The 17,269-nt window shown below is 40.6% G+C and overlaps 1 protein-coding gene across 2 annotated transcripts in view; it reads right to left on the bottom strand.

The window, feature by feature from the left end:
- ARFGEF1 (ARF guanine nucleotide exchange factor 1) overlaps positions 1 to 17,269 on the bottom strand; it is a 164,098-nt gene that overhangs the window by 47,937 nt on the left and 98,892 nt on the right. For both annotated transcript variants that reach the window (XM_006131486.4, XM_075920576.1), the window contains 9 exons: positions 12,340 to 12,439; positions 12,044 to 12,183; positions 11,817 to 11,925; positions 10,493 to 10,694; positions 9,094 to 9,205; positions 7,707 to 7,912; positions 7,536 to 7,620; positions 5,910 to 6,081; positions 2,578 to 2,729 (listed from right to left, as the gene is read on the bottom strand). In XM_006131486.4, coding sequence (XP_006131548.2) covers positions 2,578 to 2,729; positions 5,910 to 6,081; positions 7,536 to 7,620; positions 7,707 to 7,912; positions 9,094 to 9,205; positions 10,493 to 10,694; positions 11,817 to 11,925; positions 12,044 to 12,183; positions 12,340 to 12,439 — 1,278 coding nt within the window. The remainder of the gene's footprint in view (positions 1 to 2,577; positions 2,730 to 5,909; positions 6,082 to 7,535; positions 7,621 to 7,706; positions 7,913 to 9,093; positions 9,206 to 10,492; positions 10,695 to 11,816; positions 11,926 to 12,043; positions 12,184 to 12,339; positions 12,440 to 17,269) is intronic.

Below are 17,269 nucleotides of genomic sequence, written 5' to 3'. Positions count from 1 at the left end.
CAAGGTAAGGACAATTCAAACCCATACATTAGCAAAGATGCATTTTAACCACCAGAATACTCCCCCCATTGCAAACTCTAAAAAGCAAGGGAATATTTTAAGTTATGACACACCCCTTCATTATAGCCAAATGCTCACAAGTTCACAATTCCACTAAGAGCAACAGACTATTTTGTAAAAAAAAAAATGTCCTTTGGTCAACTGGTAAAGGAACACACAAAATACAACAAATTAAATCTCCCTCAGAATGAAGAGGAATTCTTAACCAGAGAGCTAGATCATGTAATAGTTACCGTAGTAACCTCAGTTATCAACTATTACACTGTCATCTTCTTCCTATGCAAACCCTCGCACTTTATTGCCATCTCTATTTTCTTAAATACTTACGGTTTCTCAACCATTCCTCATGCTTTATCCTGCACTCTCCTCAATTCCTCAGCTTAGCTGTAGCAAAGGGCTTCAGCTCCTCATGTGAAATTAGACCTTACTGGTAGGCAAAATAATGAGAGGATGAACTATTTAATCCACCACTCCCTTTTGGGTGCCATTAAAAGAAAAGAAATGTTCAGGGGGAAACTGCACAGGCTCTTTATGATCTACTGGCTGGAAGACAGATGGACTGGAAAAACTACACTTCACTGTCATAGCTGCCACCCCCCGAGTGTCCTGGGCCCACATGATTCAATGGAAGACCACAGGGCTTTCATTGTCCTGATCCTGAAAGATGTTCGGACTAAACAGGCTAAAGACCAGTCAACACTGCCAACTCCACTGGCTTTGGCTAATCCTGAACACCACCCCGGATGTGAGATTTTGGCTCCTGCTCTCACCCGTCAACCCCCACATGTATCCTTTTTCTTCTCTTTCCTATACCACTCCTCTGTGTCTGACTTAGCCAGACATTACTATACATTTTGCAATACTCCTATAAGACCAAAGAGGCAGCTAAAAGCAAAACCCAAAACAGTCCAATGCTAGTACATGTTTGCTATGTTGCTACTAAGACTGTGCCATGCCTGTGTTTTTTAGGGTGTGGCTGCAATTAAAAATTAGCATCAAAGACAGAAACTGCATCTTTTGCTATTCTTTTCTCTCCCTAATTGTATTGGTCTTGATTTGCCTGTAAGTAAACGGGATCACACATTAAATAGCAGCAACAAACAGCTCTGGCCCATCTCAACTAACTTCTCTTTTGCCCAGAAAGGACAATTATTACCATATTTAAAGCCATCTAAGAAACTGTCAAAGTGGATTGTTTTCCCCTCACCTCTGAAATCTTTATCCAGCAAAAATGAAAGGAGACAACGAATATTACTAAAATGAAAGCTTTACTCAATACTTCATAGTTCTAATCCTTTAACCGCCTTTCCTTTTGTTTTTGTGTCTTTACTAAAAGGTGAAAAAGATTTTTAATGACGTATGCCATGGTATTAAGCAGGCCAATGGCTCTATATTTGAAACCCTGAACTATGCTTAAACTACAGTGACAGAATCGAGTTTACACCTTTGACTCTCTGGGACCATTTATACCATCAAAACTAACAGAACATACAAGAATGGATAATGTGGGGAGGCAGAGATAAAGAGGGGAAGGGAAGAAGCTTTTAAAATAGATACAGGCTGAACCTCCCTGGTCAAGCACTCTGGTTCCCTGCACCACCTCCAACTATTAAATGCTTTTAAAGTGAGGCACAACGTCTGGGACCAGGTGCGAACTGGGACAGCTGATTCCCAGCTCACGCCCAGTCCCCCACTGCACCTCTGCCTCTTAAATGGAGTAAGAGCCAGGCAGCTGTTACTACATTTAAAAGACAGAACCACAGTAGGGTTAGCTTCTGGGGAGCTAACCCTGCTGTGGTTCTGTGGTTTCCCCCTTATCAGCTAGTCACGTAATTGATGGAAACTGCATCAATTACTTGAGAAGCTGATTAAACGAAATTTAACATCCCTACCTCGAACCACCCCAGCCTAGCTGCACTGCATGCCAAGCTCCCGCTCCCACCTCGCATCACGCCAAGCTCCTCAGCCCCTCTCTGCCCACAGCGCACTGGGTCACACTGATCCTAGAATATCTGTGGTCCTGTTGGACCATGGATGATGCTGGACCAGAGTGTCCCAATTTATAAAGGTGCAATTTGTATTAAAAAGTTACTCATGCAAATGAAAAATAAGCAAGAACATCTTTCAAGGAAAAATAACACCTAAATGGTGCTTCTTATTGATTTGGCACTATCAGCCTGGGCCCTAGTTCTAAAACTGTGGTATTTAGCCCAAAAAGAGGTTATAAATTCATGCAGCTAGCACCCCGCTCAAGTTATGTAAATATTTAATCTATCCTGCAAGAGCAGATGTGATGTGAAAAAAAACTTAACAATACTGAGGTTTTCTTTTCATGTTGTAAAAGAATTTAAGTCAAATCAATTTAGATTACTTTTCTGGAAGTTTTAAAAAACCGATCATTATCACTGAAATAATACATAATCAAACAATATTTCGAACAATGCCTTGTAATCACAGTGTTCCAGCCTAACATTATACACCCATCTAAAATTTCAATACCAAATATGAGAATCTTACCTTGAACATGGGTCTCACATGCTCCAAATGGGTTGCACTAGTAAATGGTGCCTGAACATGGCTCACTGCTTCCATGAGGGCCTTTGCTGTTTTAGCCATCTGTTCCATTTCCAAGTTATATAAAAGTCTTCTCTGCTTTTCACTAGCAACATCTGTAAATACGTTTTTCCTATTACGTTTTTGTTTCAGTCAAGGCCCTCTCACAAAAAGTAAAATAGTAATTTTGTCTCAATCTTCTACATGCTATATTCTGATACATTTGGAAACTAACAACATCTAAAAGTTAATGCAAATTTATCTTGCCTCTTTGCACTGTAGTATAAAATTAAATTGTATCAATATGCTAATATCAAAAGTATGCAAGTATTGGAACATTTACTTTTTTAAATGACAGATTATTTCCATATAGACTAAAATTAAGGTAATCTATTTTATAAATAAAGAAAGCATGTGACTTAGTTAAAGCAATCTTACTTAAGAAGAAATACCAAGCAAGGTAGATGGGCTGGAATATTTTCACAAAGTAGACAGAGATTTTATATTAAACTACCATCACAGCAAGAAAGAATTAAATGTGGAGAGATCACTATTTATCCCTCTCTCAAATGTACATGAAGAAGTGCCTTACCACTTTCCATGCTAGTAATGAAACCTCTATCTCAGTGGTTTTCCAACTTGAGCAATCCATCCATGCGCATTTTGGTTTAAAATGTTTGTGGACAGCAGACCATGCTTCACTCCAACTCTTTCTCTTAAGGTCCCATCCCATGCCACCTCTTCCCATCCCCAGTTCCATCCCTATACCTTCTTTCCGTTCCCTCACCACAGTGCATCTGTCCCTCCTCCTCTCTCTCCCAGTATTTCCTACATGCCACTGAACAGCTGTTCCCTGATGTTCAGGAGGCACTGGGAGAGGAGGGGAAGGAAAAGTTGATCAGTGAGGCTGGCAGACATCCTAGAGTACCAGATCCCAGCTTGAGAAACACTGTTGTATCTTGAAGTAAGGGACAACTCAGAGAAAATATAATAAAAAGAAACAACCACTTACATTTCCAGAGAACATTTAATTTATCAGAGTTTAATGGCTTTATAAAAGGTAAAATAAGGAACTAGACAGAAACAAGCTGAAGAGAAGGAAAAAAAGCTGCAGATGGAGGCATTTGAAGTTGGGAAGTTGAGCAGAATGCCTTTGGGGGCTAGTTTTAGAACTTTTCATTAACTATATAATGACAAAAAAGTTGGGTAGCTTTAGAACAACAAAAACAAATCTTCATATTTGTAAAATATATGAAAACTAAGTGCACACACAATGAGGAACCATAAATTTCAAGAATATCTGGATCATTAAAATAACAGTCCAGAAAACAAACAGTTAAAAAGTTACAGGGGGCTAAGCTCCCTGGTTTCTACATTTGCCACCGCTGTTCTCTGGGGGTAGGTGTATGGCCAGGGGGGAGCAAAGGGGGCAGGAGAGGACTGGAGTGGGGGGGGGGGGTAGAGTTTTTGGCTACAGAGTGTCTGGCCAAGGGGGAAGGGGGCAAGAGGTGGAGGGGGCAGAAGAGGACTGGGGGTGCGGAGTCCCAATGGAAACAATGAGGGGCTGGGGCTCAGATGGTGGAGGGAACCTGGTGTGAAGAGCTCCTGGAGTCATTTTGTATAGTTCTCTGAAAACATCCACTCAATGAGCAGCAGCAGTCCAAAAAGCAAACAGACATTAGGAATAATCAAAAAAGGGCTAGAGAATAACATAGTGAATATCTTATTGCCTCTATATAAATCCATAGTATGTCCACATCTTGAATACTACATGCAGATATGGTTGCATCATCTCAAAAAAGATATCTTGACACCAGAATAAGTTCAGAAAAGGCAACAAAAATAAGACTGGGACATTTCAGCGTGGAAAAGAGACGACTAAGGGGGAATATAATAGAGGTCTATAAAATCATGACTGGTGTGGAGAAAGTGAATAAGGAAAAGCTGTTTACCTGTTCCCATAACACAAGAACTAGAAGTCGCTAAATGAAATTAATATGTAGCAGCTTTAAAACCAACAAAAGTATCTCATCAAACAACAGAGTCAACCTGTGGAACGCCTTGCCAGAGAACTTTAACAGGGTTCAAAAAAGAACTAGATAAATTCATGGAGGATAGATCCATCAGTGGCTATCAGCCAGGATGGGCAGGAATGGTGTTCCTAGCCTCTCTGTCAGAAGCTGGGATGATTACTTGTTCTGTTCAATCCTTCTAGGGCACCTGGCATTGGCCACTGTCGGAAGACAGGATACTGGGCTACATGGACCCTTTGTCTGACCCAATATGGCTATTCTTATTTTTTTAACAAATCTAGAGAACTTGTGATAATCATAAATCATAATGAAAACAAGAGTTTGAAGAATTATTGTGGGGAAAATACCACTACTACATTAAAATAAAAGATATTGCTATAGGTGATGGATAGGATACAAAACAAAAAGTGATTGTTACTTTATTATAAAGATCTCATGAGGAATATTGTATACAATATTCATCACTGTACAAAAGCGAAAGCTATGTTGCCTAGAAGGTGCTGCATAGAGCAACAAAGATAATACCTGGACTAAACAATATCAATTCTGGGGCAAGACAAGCTAAACCCATTTTAGTTTAATAGATAAGACTTTAAGGGAGGATAACAGACTTTCAAAATTAAAGGAACTGATAAAAGGTAATAAATATAGTCACTCAATTACTGGAAAAGGTGACATAACTGAAGCCAAAAAGAAGATGACATGAAGACGAGATCACTGTAGCTCAAAATCTTGTGTCTGTCCCGAACAGAAGTTGGTCCAATAAAAGATATTACCTCACCCACTTCGTCTCAGAAAAAAAGAAAGGAACCGAGGAGTAAGCAGAAAGTAAGAATAAGATTAAATGTTGAGGGGGCAGGAATTTTTGGACATAGAGGTTCTCTAGTTCTCAAATACTAAGTTCGCAAAAAGAACAATTTAGTACAATATGTAATAACCTATACAATTAATCATTATAGGTTCACTTTTTAAATACAAAAGAAGAACAAGAAGAAGAAGAAAAGAGGAAGACATTAACTCCATTTGAGATTTCCTATGGCATCTTTCCTGTGTTTCTCTTAATATTCATGTTCTTTAGTGCAGGAACTTGTGTATAGCATGGCATATAAGATTACTATTGGCGCTAAACAAATAATTATTACTGCAACATTAAACAAGAGGTTGTTAGGAATGTGGTGTACTACACTAACACCAGAAGACTGTATTATGAAAGAAAAGAGCCAACATTTATTCTATGGCAACTGACACACTGCTGGCACTTACTTTGTTTACTGGATTTTGTGGGTATTGCCAATTCTTTTGTTTCTTTCATAGATATCTTCTTCCCTGCAATTTCATTATAGATAGCGGACAGATACTCCTCAGGAAGGTCCTTGCTGTCATTGATACCTCTATTCATCTTAATATACTGCTCCTTGGTCATTTTATTCTTCACCTAGAAACCCAAAAGAAGTAAATAATCTGTTTAAAAATTTGGCCCAAAGTTCATGAAAATCACGCTAGGCTTAACATGAGAACAGCCATACTGGGTCAGACCAAAGGTCCATCTAGTCCAGTATCCTGTCTTCTAACAGTGGCTAATGCCAGATGCCACAGAGGGAATGAACAGAACAGGTAAATCATCAAGCGATCCCTCCCCTATCACCCATTTACAGTCTCTGACAAACGAACGGGGCTTTCTCGCCCCGGAGCTCACAGGCAGCGGTCAGCCACCTCGAACTCCGGGGCGAGAAAAGCTGCTCCCGGTGCCCCTGGTCTGCTGGGGACCGTCTCCAGCAGACCAAGGACACCGTGAGCAAGGCCGCAGCAGCGGCGGGTTCCCCCGCTTGAGGCTTTGCCAGAGCAAAGCCTCAGAAGCGTGGGACCCCGCCACGGCTTTGCCTCAGAAGCGGGGGAACCCGCCGCTGCTGCGGCTTTGCTCGCGGTGCCCCTGGCCTGCTGGGGACCGTCTCCAGCAGACCAGGGGCACCGCGAGCAAACCCGCCGGGGCTGCGGTTTTGCTCCCGATGCCCCTGGGGAGACGGTCCCCAGCAGACCACGGGCACCGGGAGCAGCTTTTCTCGCCCCGGAGTTCAAGGTGGCTGACCGCTGCCTGTGAGCTCCGGGGCGAGAAAGCCCCGCTCGTAAGTGCGGATCCGACATAAGTCGGATCCGCGTAAGTCGGGGACTGCCTGTATACCTAATGATGAAAATTATGGGGCATTATGTGATACTGATCAGCAAAAGATAGGGCATAAGCCAAGATCCAAATCTGTCAATAAGCATAAAAACAAAATTATTTTGGCACACAGACTAAACTATTTTAGATAAGAGTTTATTGCTCTTCCAAAGCTCAACCAAAGGTGAAACTAAATACTTTAATAATTTCAAATGTGATGAGAGTTCTGCATTTATAAATAAGCTGCGCTGACTGTGTTTTTTAAGCATAATTTTCCCAAATGGTAAAGCTATGCAAATCTTTTTCAGTCTTCAAACCGGATAGAACCAGGACAGAATCATGATGAAACACTAACTAGTAGCTGCAAAAATTTTGGCTTTGATTGTAAAAACAGTTACCGAGAAAAGTAGCATAATATAAAAACCAGTGGCCATATAACTCAATTCAATTAAAGTAAATAAAGTGAGATCTCAGTGGCAGAATGGCCTAAATGACTTACACTGAACATTTCAGAAGCAAAAGTAACACTTTTTTGGTATTATTTAGAAGAAACAGACAAAATATTAGTCTTCAATCAGTACATTTGTGTGGAGCTCAAAATTATTACAAATATATTGCCACAAAAATTGAATTTAATGTTAGAAATTCTGTGACATGCACTTAGTCATTTAAAGTAGAAATGTTATCTACAAGAAACTTATCATATGAAAAAGTTCTTTGTAGCAACATACCTGTGGGCTGTGAAGATCTGTTGTTAACATGATAATTGAGTAAGCTAAGACATATGCTGTGTCTGCACTAGCAAAAAGGGTTTGCCTGAAAAAAACAACAAAGCCACATATTACTAATTCTTACTCATTACTCGGTTTTACAAAAGCATTAAAAATAAAAGTGCTACTTACCCTTGATTGCATTCCAAATATCTAGCAGCAAATTTCTCCATTAGCCTATCAATTTTCTGAGCCTCTCCTGGAAGACGGAATCCCTCTAAAAACATGCGTAGAGCGGAGACAAAATCCTTTCCTGAAAAGTCATGTTGGTCCACATATGCATACATGACTTCTTTGTTAAATTTATCATTGTCTCCTAGGAACTCTCCAACCTGAGTCTAAAATAAGAAAGAGGAGAAAGAATACCAAAACAACATGCTGCTTTTATGTACAGTAAGCAAACTTTGCCACAGCGTATTTAAAATCTCCAATTTATAGCATTAGGAATCTTTTGCTGCACCTAGCATGTAATGTCTATGTTTAAAATACTTCTAGGCTACGTCTACATTGGCCCCTTTTCCGGAAGGGGCATGGTAATTTTTGAAATCGCAATAGGGAAATGCGTGGGGGATTTAAATATCCCCCGCGGCATTTAAATAAAAATGTTCGCCGCTTTTTTCCGGCTTTTAGAAAAGCCGGAAAAGAGCGTCTACACTAGCCCCGATCCTCCGGAAAAAAAGCCCTTTTCCAGAGGATCTTATTCCTACTTCAAACCCTAAGTTCTCCATATTTATTGCTGCAGAGCTTCTGAAGGCAGGGAAGGAAAAGTGGGCTAGCAGCAGATGAGAACTAGAAAGAGAGACATACTGACACTACGTTTGTTCACAGTAAATATTCTGTTCATATGCAAACAAAAACAGTTCTTTAAAAATATTTTAAATGTTTCTCCACTGGTCTCTAAATAGCAAATGTTTATTTTAGGCACACACATCAGAACAGTGCTTCCTGACGTGCACTATTCTGTCTACGTTTTTTAATCTTGTCCATTCTGTTCATTTATGTGATACATGCATGCATGCAAAAGGCAAAAGCCCCATATTATCAAAAGCCCCCTTGTGACAAGTCAGCTGCACATTTCCAACCTCCAATCTCTTTAGGGAAGGGTGTAGTAGGTGGGCATGCAGTTCTCTTTTACCCCTACATTCTTGGATTCAAATTCCAATAGGCAACACAAGATCCAAAGTGAGAATTCCTCTTCTTCTTACTCCTTTGTATAGGCATAGTACACTCTACAGTAGTGGTTCCCAAACTTTTTGGCATCATGCCCCCCTTTTGAAAAACCCTCACGCCTCCCCCCAAAAAAGGAACTGAACAGGGCAGAAAAACTTGATGGGGGGGGGGGGGGGGACTGGGTCACCTCGCGCCCCCCCCCCCCCCCGGAATTTCTTCACATGCCCCCCAGTTTGGGAATCCATGCTCTAGAGCATTCTAGTCCTATGCAATTTATAATTAGTGTGAGCAAGTAGCAAAATAAGCACAAATATCAAATAAGCTAAAATTACCAGAGCAGTTTTCTTACCGAGTCTAATCTTTCCTCTTGATGCAAGAACTGAGCAATATCTTCAGGAGTAGTGCCAAGCATTCCTTGCTCTTGCAGGTACTGTATTCCTCTCTTTGGTTTCTTATTAAATCTGCATAAGCAATGTCAATATGGAATTAACTGTAATAAACTTCTCTCTCTCTCACACACACACTCATAAATGAGATAGTCAACTTACTGCTATCATAGGTAACATGAAAATACTTTTTTTTTATTTGCTAGTGAAAGTTAATTCAGTTTTCTTCCTCTGCTAAACTGGCCAAAATATACACAATGTAGGGAAAGGCCACTCCTTTGCCTTTTCTGCAAAGACTGAAGAGGTTAGGCTTCAGGAAGGATTTAAAACCTACCCTCAACCATACATCATGGGATGCCTTCTAGTCTTCTGCAACCACTTTCTCTTGCTAATAATTGCCAGTATTGAGGTATTGAAATGAGCAGCTCTCTCTACAGATTGTTTCAATATACTTAAGTCCTCAAATCATTGGGCAATATAATTATTCTTCCTCCTCTCTAACCAATTGAACATTAAAGTGGGGCAATATTGTCCATACAAGTCCAGGCTGCTGGAGAGTTGAACTGGCTGGAACTGGAATGTGTGTTCTGCATAAATTCCAGAATAAAAAAAATTCTGAAATGGAACAATGAAATTTCCCACCAAATGGAAATTTAAAAAATTAGTTAAAACATGTAAAAACCCCTCATTTTGATATTTTTCTAAATGCTTGAAGCTCCTGGAGTTGCTTGGAAGCCAAAGAGTCTACTAAGCAGGCTGTCATGGGAGCGGTAGAGCCTCAGCAGAAATAGCAACAATTTTCTGGTGAATAATGAAATTTTTCTGTGGAAAAAATTAATTTTATAGAAAGTCATTTTTCTGTCAGAAAATCATTCTACCATAAAATTCCAAACCTTCTCTAGTGAATGTCTTAACTATCTGGCAGTTCACATTACAACAGGCTTAGGAAATATAAGACAGAGAATTTTCTTTAAAGGAACTAATATGTAGACTTTTCTCAAATAAAGCACTAAAAAAGTAAGTTAATTGTTTTGACTGGTCTATTTGTTGTACAAATCTAATATACTTTTTTATCCAAGTCTGGATCCCCTGCTTTTATGCCAGGCGTGTGGCAGAGGCAGAATGCTCATCATCTCACTGTTAGGAAACAGGGTAAGACACAAACCATTGTTGGCAGCCTCCAAGTGGAGCAAAATCTATCACTGTACCATCAGAGGAACATCTGCTACATCCAGAGATTTTTGGATCATGAAAGAGAGTAACTGAGGAAACGGGGGGAGGGGGAGGGGAAACCAGGGAAGTCCTCAGAGCTCAAAAGCAGCCTGAGAATCTACCATTCCATGGATGACAAAATATACTTACAAATCGATTCCTTGTTCTATTATTTCTTTTTGCTGCTTTAGGACCTCAAACTGCTCTGGGTTGTCAGTGCCAGACATCTGTGTGCTGTAACTGCCAATTCCTGATGAGGCTGTTGAGTCTAGGGAATTTAAGCTTCCATATCTGTTAATAGTCTCTGGATGTTTGGTTTCATTGCTGTCTTGCTCTGTGGGTTTTTCTTGACCTATAAAAAGCAAAAAAGGAAACCACATCTTATTTTCAAAAAGTTAAACTGTAAAAACTACAAAAAACTAGTTAAAAAAAATTCTGAAAAATAAATCAAGGAAACATCTATCTAGTAACTTTGTAAACCTTAATGGTCCCTTTACTATTATTTAATAGACACCCGTGCATAGGATAGATCAACAGACTTTTTCACAGTATAAAATGTATTTAAAACGAAGCTTTACATTAAAAAATATTGTTTCTCAATATAATATTGATGGCAGTTTTCTTGACAAAAGCAGGGACATGGATTGGGATAGTAGTCTTTGTGCTAGAATTCCTGAACTCTAATCGCAGATATTTCCCCTTAATTTGCAGATCTGTTTAACCTTTTTGGCCTGTACAATTTTCAAAATTTTGTGTTTAGATTTCCTGGTTTTGAGAGGTGCTAAGCAGCTGGTATTCCCCACTGATGTCAATGGGAGTCATGGATAATAATACAACATTGTTTGTGACTATTTTTACTTCATCATCTATGACTCTGTCAGTTACTACTGGGCTTTCCATAAAAACAAACATAAAAAGCAGTCTGTGTCCTAATTTAGAGTTAATCAAAATAACATCAAGTTCAATATTTAAAAATAGGGGAGACTGAAAGCCTCTGCTCAGAGTTAGCACTCTATAAAACAGCCATTCACAATGGGTTTTCTAATCAAAATGTGTAATAATAGAATGAAGTAGCTTCGAATGTTTTACTAATCCAGGAATTGAAAAACTCAAAATCAGTGAGATTTAAAACAAATTTTTCCACTGAATGTTTCATAAGGAATTTAGCAAATGGGACATGTTGTACACTTGTTTGTGCAGCTTCTGGTATTGATACAACAAATAGTGTTTAAGTGACGAAGCTTACTTGACCTTTGTGGCTAAACAGAACAGGATACATTTGGCTTTCTTAAGTGCTTATACAACTGGAAACTTTTTCAGAAAGTCAGTATTAGAAACTCAAGAGCCTGTGCATTTTTGTGATTTAGGTGTGACTGCCAAACACCTGAAGAACACCACTGAAATCAGTGATGCTCCTGAGCAGCACAACTCCACTTAATAAGTGCTAAAGTATAAATATTACAAAACATCTTACCAAGTGTTGTCTGAGAATTGGGATTAACATATTGATCCTTACTCCATTCCACCATGCACTTCAAGATTGATACTAAACATTCCAATCCTTTCTTTCTTAAACTTAACTCCTGCAAGAGATTTCAAAAGTTAAAGAAAATTTTAATGTAATGAAAAAAGAATTTAAATATTTTAAGATGCATCATTTCTACAAACATGTAACTTTATAAAGCTTGTCCCAATACCTACCTGAATATTAGTCATTCCAAGTTCTTGGCTGCCCCTTCCTTGAGCAATTTTTGACAAGTCATTAACCAGTCTTTCAAATATGTTTGCTGCATTTAAGTCACAGTCATAATTTACATAAATATCCACTACGCTCTGGGCATCTGTAATAATGAAGTGAAATGTTAGTAAACTCAGGTAGCAATAGAAATAGGAATAAAAATTCCAAAATTAAAAAGACATTTGCACCTGCAACCTGTCTAGCACAAAACTAATAATTAATTAATTTGAAAAAATCAGAACGAAGAGGCTGTTAGTACCTGCACATATCCTCGTCAATGTTTGTATAACCATCCATTTATGATCAAATGAGCTAGTAGATGTTTCCAAGATATATAGAAAAATTTCTTTGAAGAAAACCTAGCAAATATTGCAGAAAGAGGAAAAAAGCCATCTATTAAATTTCAACCATATGTAGTTCTTATAAACACATTTTTTCAATTACACCTTTGGCACTGAACGCTAACAATCTGATTATGCAATACCGAATACCTACAGATAATATATGAGAGTCTCTTGGGAGGGAAAATGTTTTTATTCATGATTAATAGGTTTTACAGTCTGCACAACCTTAAAAAGTCACTACACATATAAATGTATAGCTCTTTCCAGAAGAAGTTATAAATTCATCAAGTCTAATACCAGAAGGGATGACTCAGATCCTCTACTCTGATTTCCTATACAGCACAGGCCGTAGAACTTATCCAAAATAATTCCTAGATAATAACTTTAAAAACATCTATCAAATCCCAGAAGGCCAGATACTGGCTGTACAGTGGGACAAATTAATCCAAGAGAAAATACTCTTGTACAGCACAACAACTTAACATTTTTTAAAAATCTATTTTCTGTAACAGATCTGCTTAGTCTTGAGTGGAAGTGGGGCTTGTGACGGGCTGGGCCCGTCCCTCCTCATGGGACAGGACGCGCCGGAGACTCCTGGCCCGGGAACAGACCAGCCCGCCTTCCCCCCTCCCGGTGCTGTTGCGCATGTGCCCTGAGCCGCGCGCCGCGTTCAAAAGTGGTGCCAGATCAGCTGATTGAGGGGAAAGACACCGGGGACACCAGAGCCAGCCGGAGTGTGAGAGCTGCCGGGGCTGGCAGGGAGGCAGAAGCCACCGGACACGCCGGGGCCGGCCAGAGCACGGGAGCCGCCAGGGACACAGAAGCTGCCGGACACGCTGGGGTCAGGAAGGAAGCAGCTGGGAAGGCGGAGGGCCCCAGAGGCAGGTCGCAAGAAGCCCTGGTGGTCGAGAGCGGAACCCAGGCACCAAAACAGGGATAGCCACTGCAGATGCCGGAGCGGCATCCTCCCACATCTGGAGGAAACATCCGATGGAAGAGCGTCTAAACCCGTAGGAAGCGGATCCAGGACAGGGTGTCAAGAAGGACGGCAACATCCCCGAGAGGAGGGATGAGTGACCGACGTGTGGCTCATCATTTGGGTAAGGTCTGTGTGGCCTTACCTTAGGGTCCTGGGGCTAGACCTTGGGAGCGGGGGAAGGGCCCAAGTCCTCCTACACAACCTAAACTGACTGCCAGTAAAACTGGGAAGACGGAACATTGCGAGGGTTTTTTTTTTTTTTTTCTTACCACTGAACTCTGGTGAACAACGGGAAAAGGGACGCCCAAAGCGGGCGCGAACGACAACCCGTTATCGGATAGCCGTGGTGGAGGGACAGGTGGCTCGAAAGGGAGTGGCTGCTTGCCCTTGGCCCCCCGCCCCCAAGCAGGTCAGCCCCCTGTGGTTGCTAGCAACTGGCATCCCCGCAGCTCCCCGTCCTTGCCCTGCCCCTTCTGGCCTTCTCCCGCAGGTCAGCACCCTGGCGGCTCCCTCCCCCCCTCCTGGCTACCACCCCGCCTCAGCAGGCCACATCCCGGCCTCCACACCGCTGCTCTCCCTCCTCCCTCTTCAGATATCCAGAATTTTCAGAAAACCAGCACGACCAAATCGCCGTGCGTGCCGGATAACACAGGTTTTACTGTATATGTATATAAACCCAGATCAATAGAACTCTTTAGTTATTACTCCCACTAAGGAAAGGTTACTGGGAAATATGGAGAGATCAAACAAACATTAAGAACCAGACCAAGAACTACATGCTTTATGAAGTTGATTTTATCCAATAAAAGCATTAACTAGGGCCCAATTGGAAGGATTTTAAATCAATCAATGAAATCACTACTGCACTGAACATATATCCCTTCCTACTGAGACAGCTTGCTTTAATATTTACAGACACTTTCAAATGCAATACCCACAGTGGTTCCATATTTTGCAGAATCTAAACAGAGCAGAACATACAAGATTAAAATTTTCTCAAACTGCATCCTTGTGTTCTGTATTAGCATAGATCCATGCTGGAAAAAGGGTTCTCAAACTTCATTCCACTGCAACTCCCTTCTGACAACAAAAATTACAACATAACCCCTGGAAGGGGGTGGGGGAGACCAAAGCCTGAGCCCACCAGAGCCCCCAGGCAAAAGGCTTCAGTCCCAGGCAGGTGGCCTGTACCACGAGCTTTATCATTCAGGGAGGAAGCCCTGGGGCTTCAGCTTTGTCTCCAGGAGATGGGGCTCAGGCTTCAGCTCTAACCTGGAAGGTGGGGCTTCTGGCTTCGGCCCCAGGTTCCAAGAAGTCTAAGACAGCCCTGGTGATCCCAAGAAAAGGGGGTTGAAACCTGCAGTTTGAGAATGTACTAGATATTCTGGGAACAAGTAAATAACCCTCTCTGAGAAACTCAGAGAGTTCAGTATTAAATGTAAGAGTCCTAAGTATGAGAATTACAAGACCCAGGCCTAAGCTACAAGGATAAAATGAACTTTGTCTTTTTCCATTCTCCAGAGAACTCTCAGAAGAAGAGACACACTGAATTCAGTCATTAAGAAATAAACCTATAATGCCCTGATCTTTGTGCATCTATGAACAGAACAGATTTCTGGCTTTTTGGATTGTCTTTGGACAAGTATGTCTGGGGAGAAATTATTTTTCTAAAAACCGTCAGCTGAAAGGGTTGTGGGAGTTTTTAAACCACCATCTGAGAAGATGTAATGATAGGAAAGTGTAGTAGTTCATCTTTGTTCATCACAGGGAAAGCCTGATGGCTATTCATAGGTGGGGAGAGACAGGTAATAAATCATCAGGGCCTAAACCCCATTAAGTCTCAAAGATATTATGGACGTGCTATTTGAACAGGCTGACAAAGACTCAAGTGCTTTTCTCCCACTCCCAATGGCTCTTTTTAGTACAATCAAATTATCACTTCGATGAAGATTCATTCATTAGTGAAAACATATGAAATATACGGACCCTTTTAGAAAGATTATTACAGTAAGATGAGTGAAGCCAGAGAGAACTCCCATGGGTAGGAAAAAGATGTGATGATATCCCAATTCTGATCAAGCCTAGAGGCCATTCTGAATGTTTAAGTGTAATAAAATAGTTCAAAATGAAAAAAGGATGGATAATAATATATGATCTTTTGTCTAGATAGTCCAAGCAGAGAGTATCTTCCTTTTAATCAGGCAGGTTTCCAAGCCTTCCAACAGAACATTGTGTTCAATCTCAAAATAAAGTTACCAGTCTGAGAAATTTCATAAGTAAGAGGAGAATCTTGCCCCAATCCTGAGACAAGAGTTTTAATGTAATAAAAAGCATAGCTTATGAGTCTTCTTAGGTTCAGGAGCTCATAAAACCACAACTCCCAAGCCCAATATAGGGCTAGCAATTACAATCTGTCCATTGCCTTATGGACAACCTGTAGGATCAACGGTATAGAGAGAACACAAAGAAACTTCTAGCTGAAGTCCAGGAAAGAATACATCTGTCAAAAATGCTGGCTCCCAAGCTTCCTTGAAACAGAACCAGAAACACCTTTATTTTTTCCTGCTGGCAAAAGAATACAGGGATATGTCCTATTTGTGGAAAAGAGAATACGGACTTGATTCCTTGAGATAACATACATGGTTATACTTGCTTGAGGAGCTTTCTAAAATGATGTCTTTTTCAGGTAAATACAAAGCTATTAAAGTGATTTAATGATAGATTAACCACTCTCAAAAGTATGACAGCTTTCTAAAATGGAACTGTTAAAACTGGCCTCTTCCCTCACAACTGCTATGGTATATCATCACAGCATTGTCCCTCAGAACTGAGCCGTTTTAGATTTGATTACAGGGAAGAACTCTTATCTATATTATATACTTACGAGGTCCCCATTATTGTTGCTAATATTCACATCAATCCTGAGAGATAGCCATGAAAGATTCAGCATATAAACTCACTCATGAGGGATCTGATTATCAATAAAGACGGTAAAGGAGATAGGTAGGGGGATGTTTCTCTTTTGTTCTTCAAGATATTCAAGACAAACAACAGCATATTCATGACATTTAAATGGACAGAGCGCTTTCATAATTAGCACTGAAGGGTATTCAGACAGTATTATGAATGACACAGATTAGGGGCCCAATGCCAGAAAGCCTAAAAGTCACCAAAATCACTATATACTTTCACTGAGTCTAAGGCCTTATAGAGATGACTGCTTCCTATTTGTCTTAGAATCTGCTCTTTTGTAAGAAAATTGTAATAGCTGTATTGACTTTGAAAAATGTACCTGTATTGACTTTGAAAAATTCTACCCTTGCTGCTGAGATGAAGATGGATTTCTGTATCTGTGCCCCAGGGAGTGAAACAATATGTCTACTCTTGCTGAGAACTGAAGACATGGTTGAAATGGGATCTTATTCAATCACCAAAATTTAACTGATTTGTGTCTTTATGCTTGAGGAGAGTAGCTACATCAGTTTAATGTTTTGTCAGATTCAAACCTAAGTACCATCTAAAGCAGGGCTACTCAACATTCAGCCCGCAGCCTGTTTGTCTGTGGGCCGTGGTGCAGTTTGGGTTTATTCAGGGCTCAATATGTGGCCCAGGAGTGGGATCCTTTGAACATGGCCTCCACTGGGAACATTCTCTACAACGACGAGGTATCTCCCAGGCGGGGTGGGCATTGAAAGACGCAAGCGGATGGGCTGGCTGAAACAGATGGGTACAGCGTGTTGGAGTTTCTAGCCCCCAGAAAGGAAGTGCCAGGAACACCGGGGCACTGAGGGAAGTGCCTTGTATTCATGCCCATCAGTGTGAAAGAAGCTATTTGCATATATATTTGCATGTATAAGCATCCACAC

This window comes from Pelodiscus sinensis, chromosome 2, assembly GCF_049634645.1.
Source record: "Pelodiscus sinensis isolate JC-2024 chromosome 2, ASM4963464v1, whole genome shotgun sequence".
NCBI lineage: Eukaryota > Metazoa > Chordata > Testudines > Trionychidae > Pelodiscus > Pelodiscus sinensis.
Note: the sequence above shows the minus strand (reverse complement) of the source record. Positions and strands in the feature narration are given on the sequence as shown.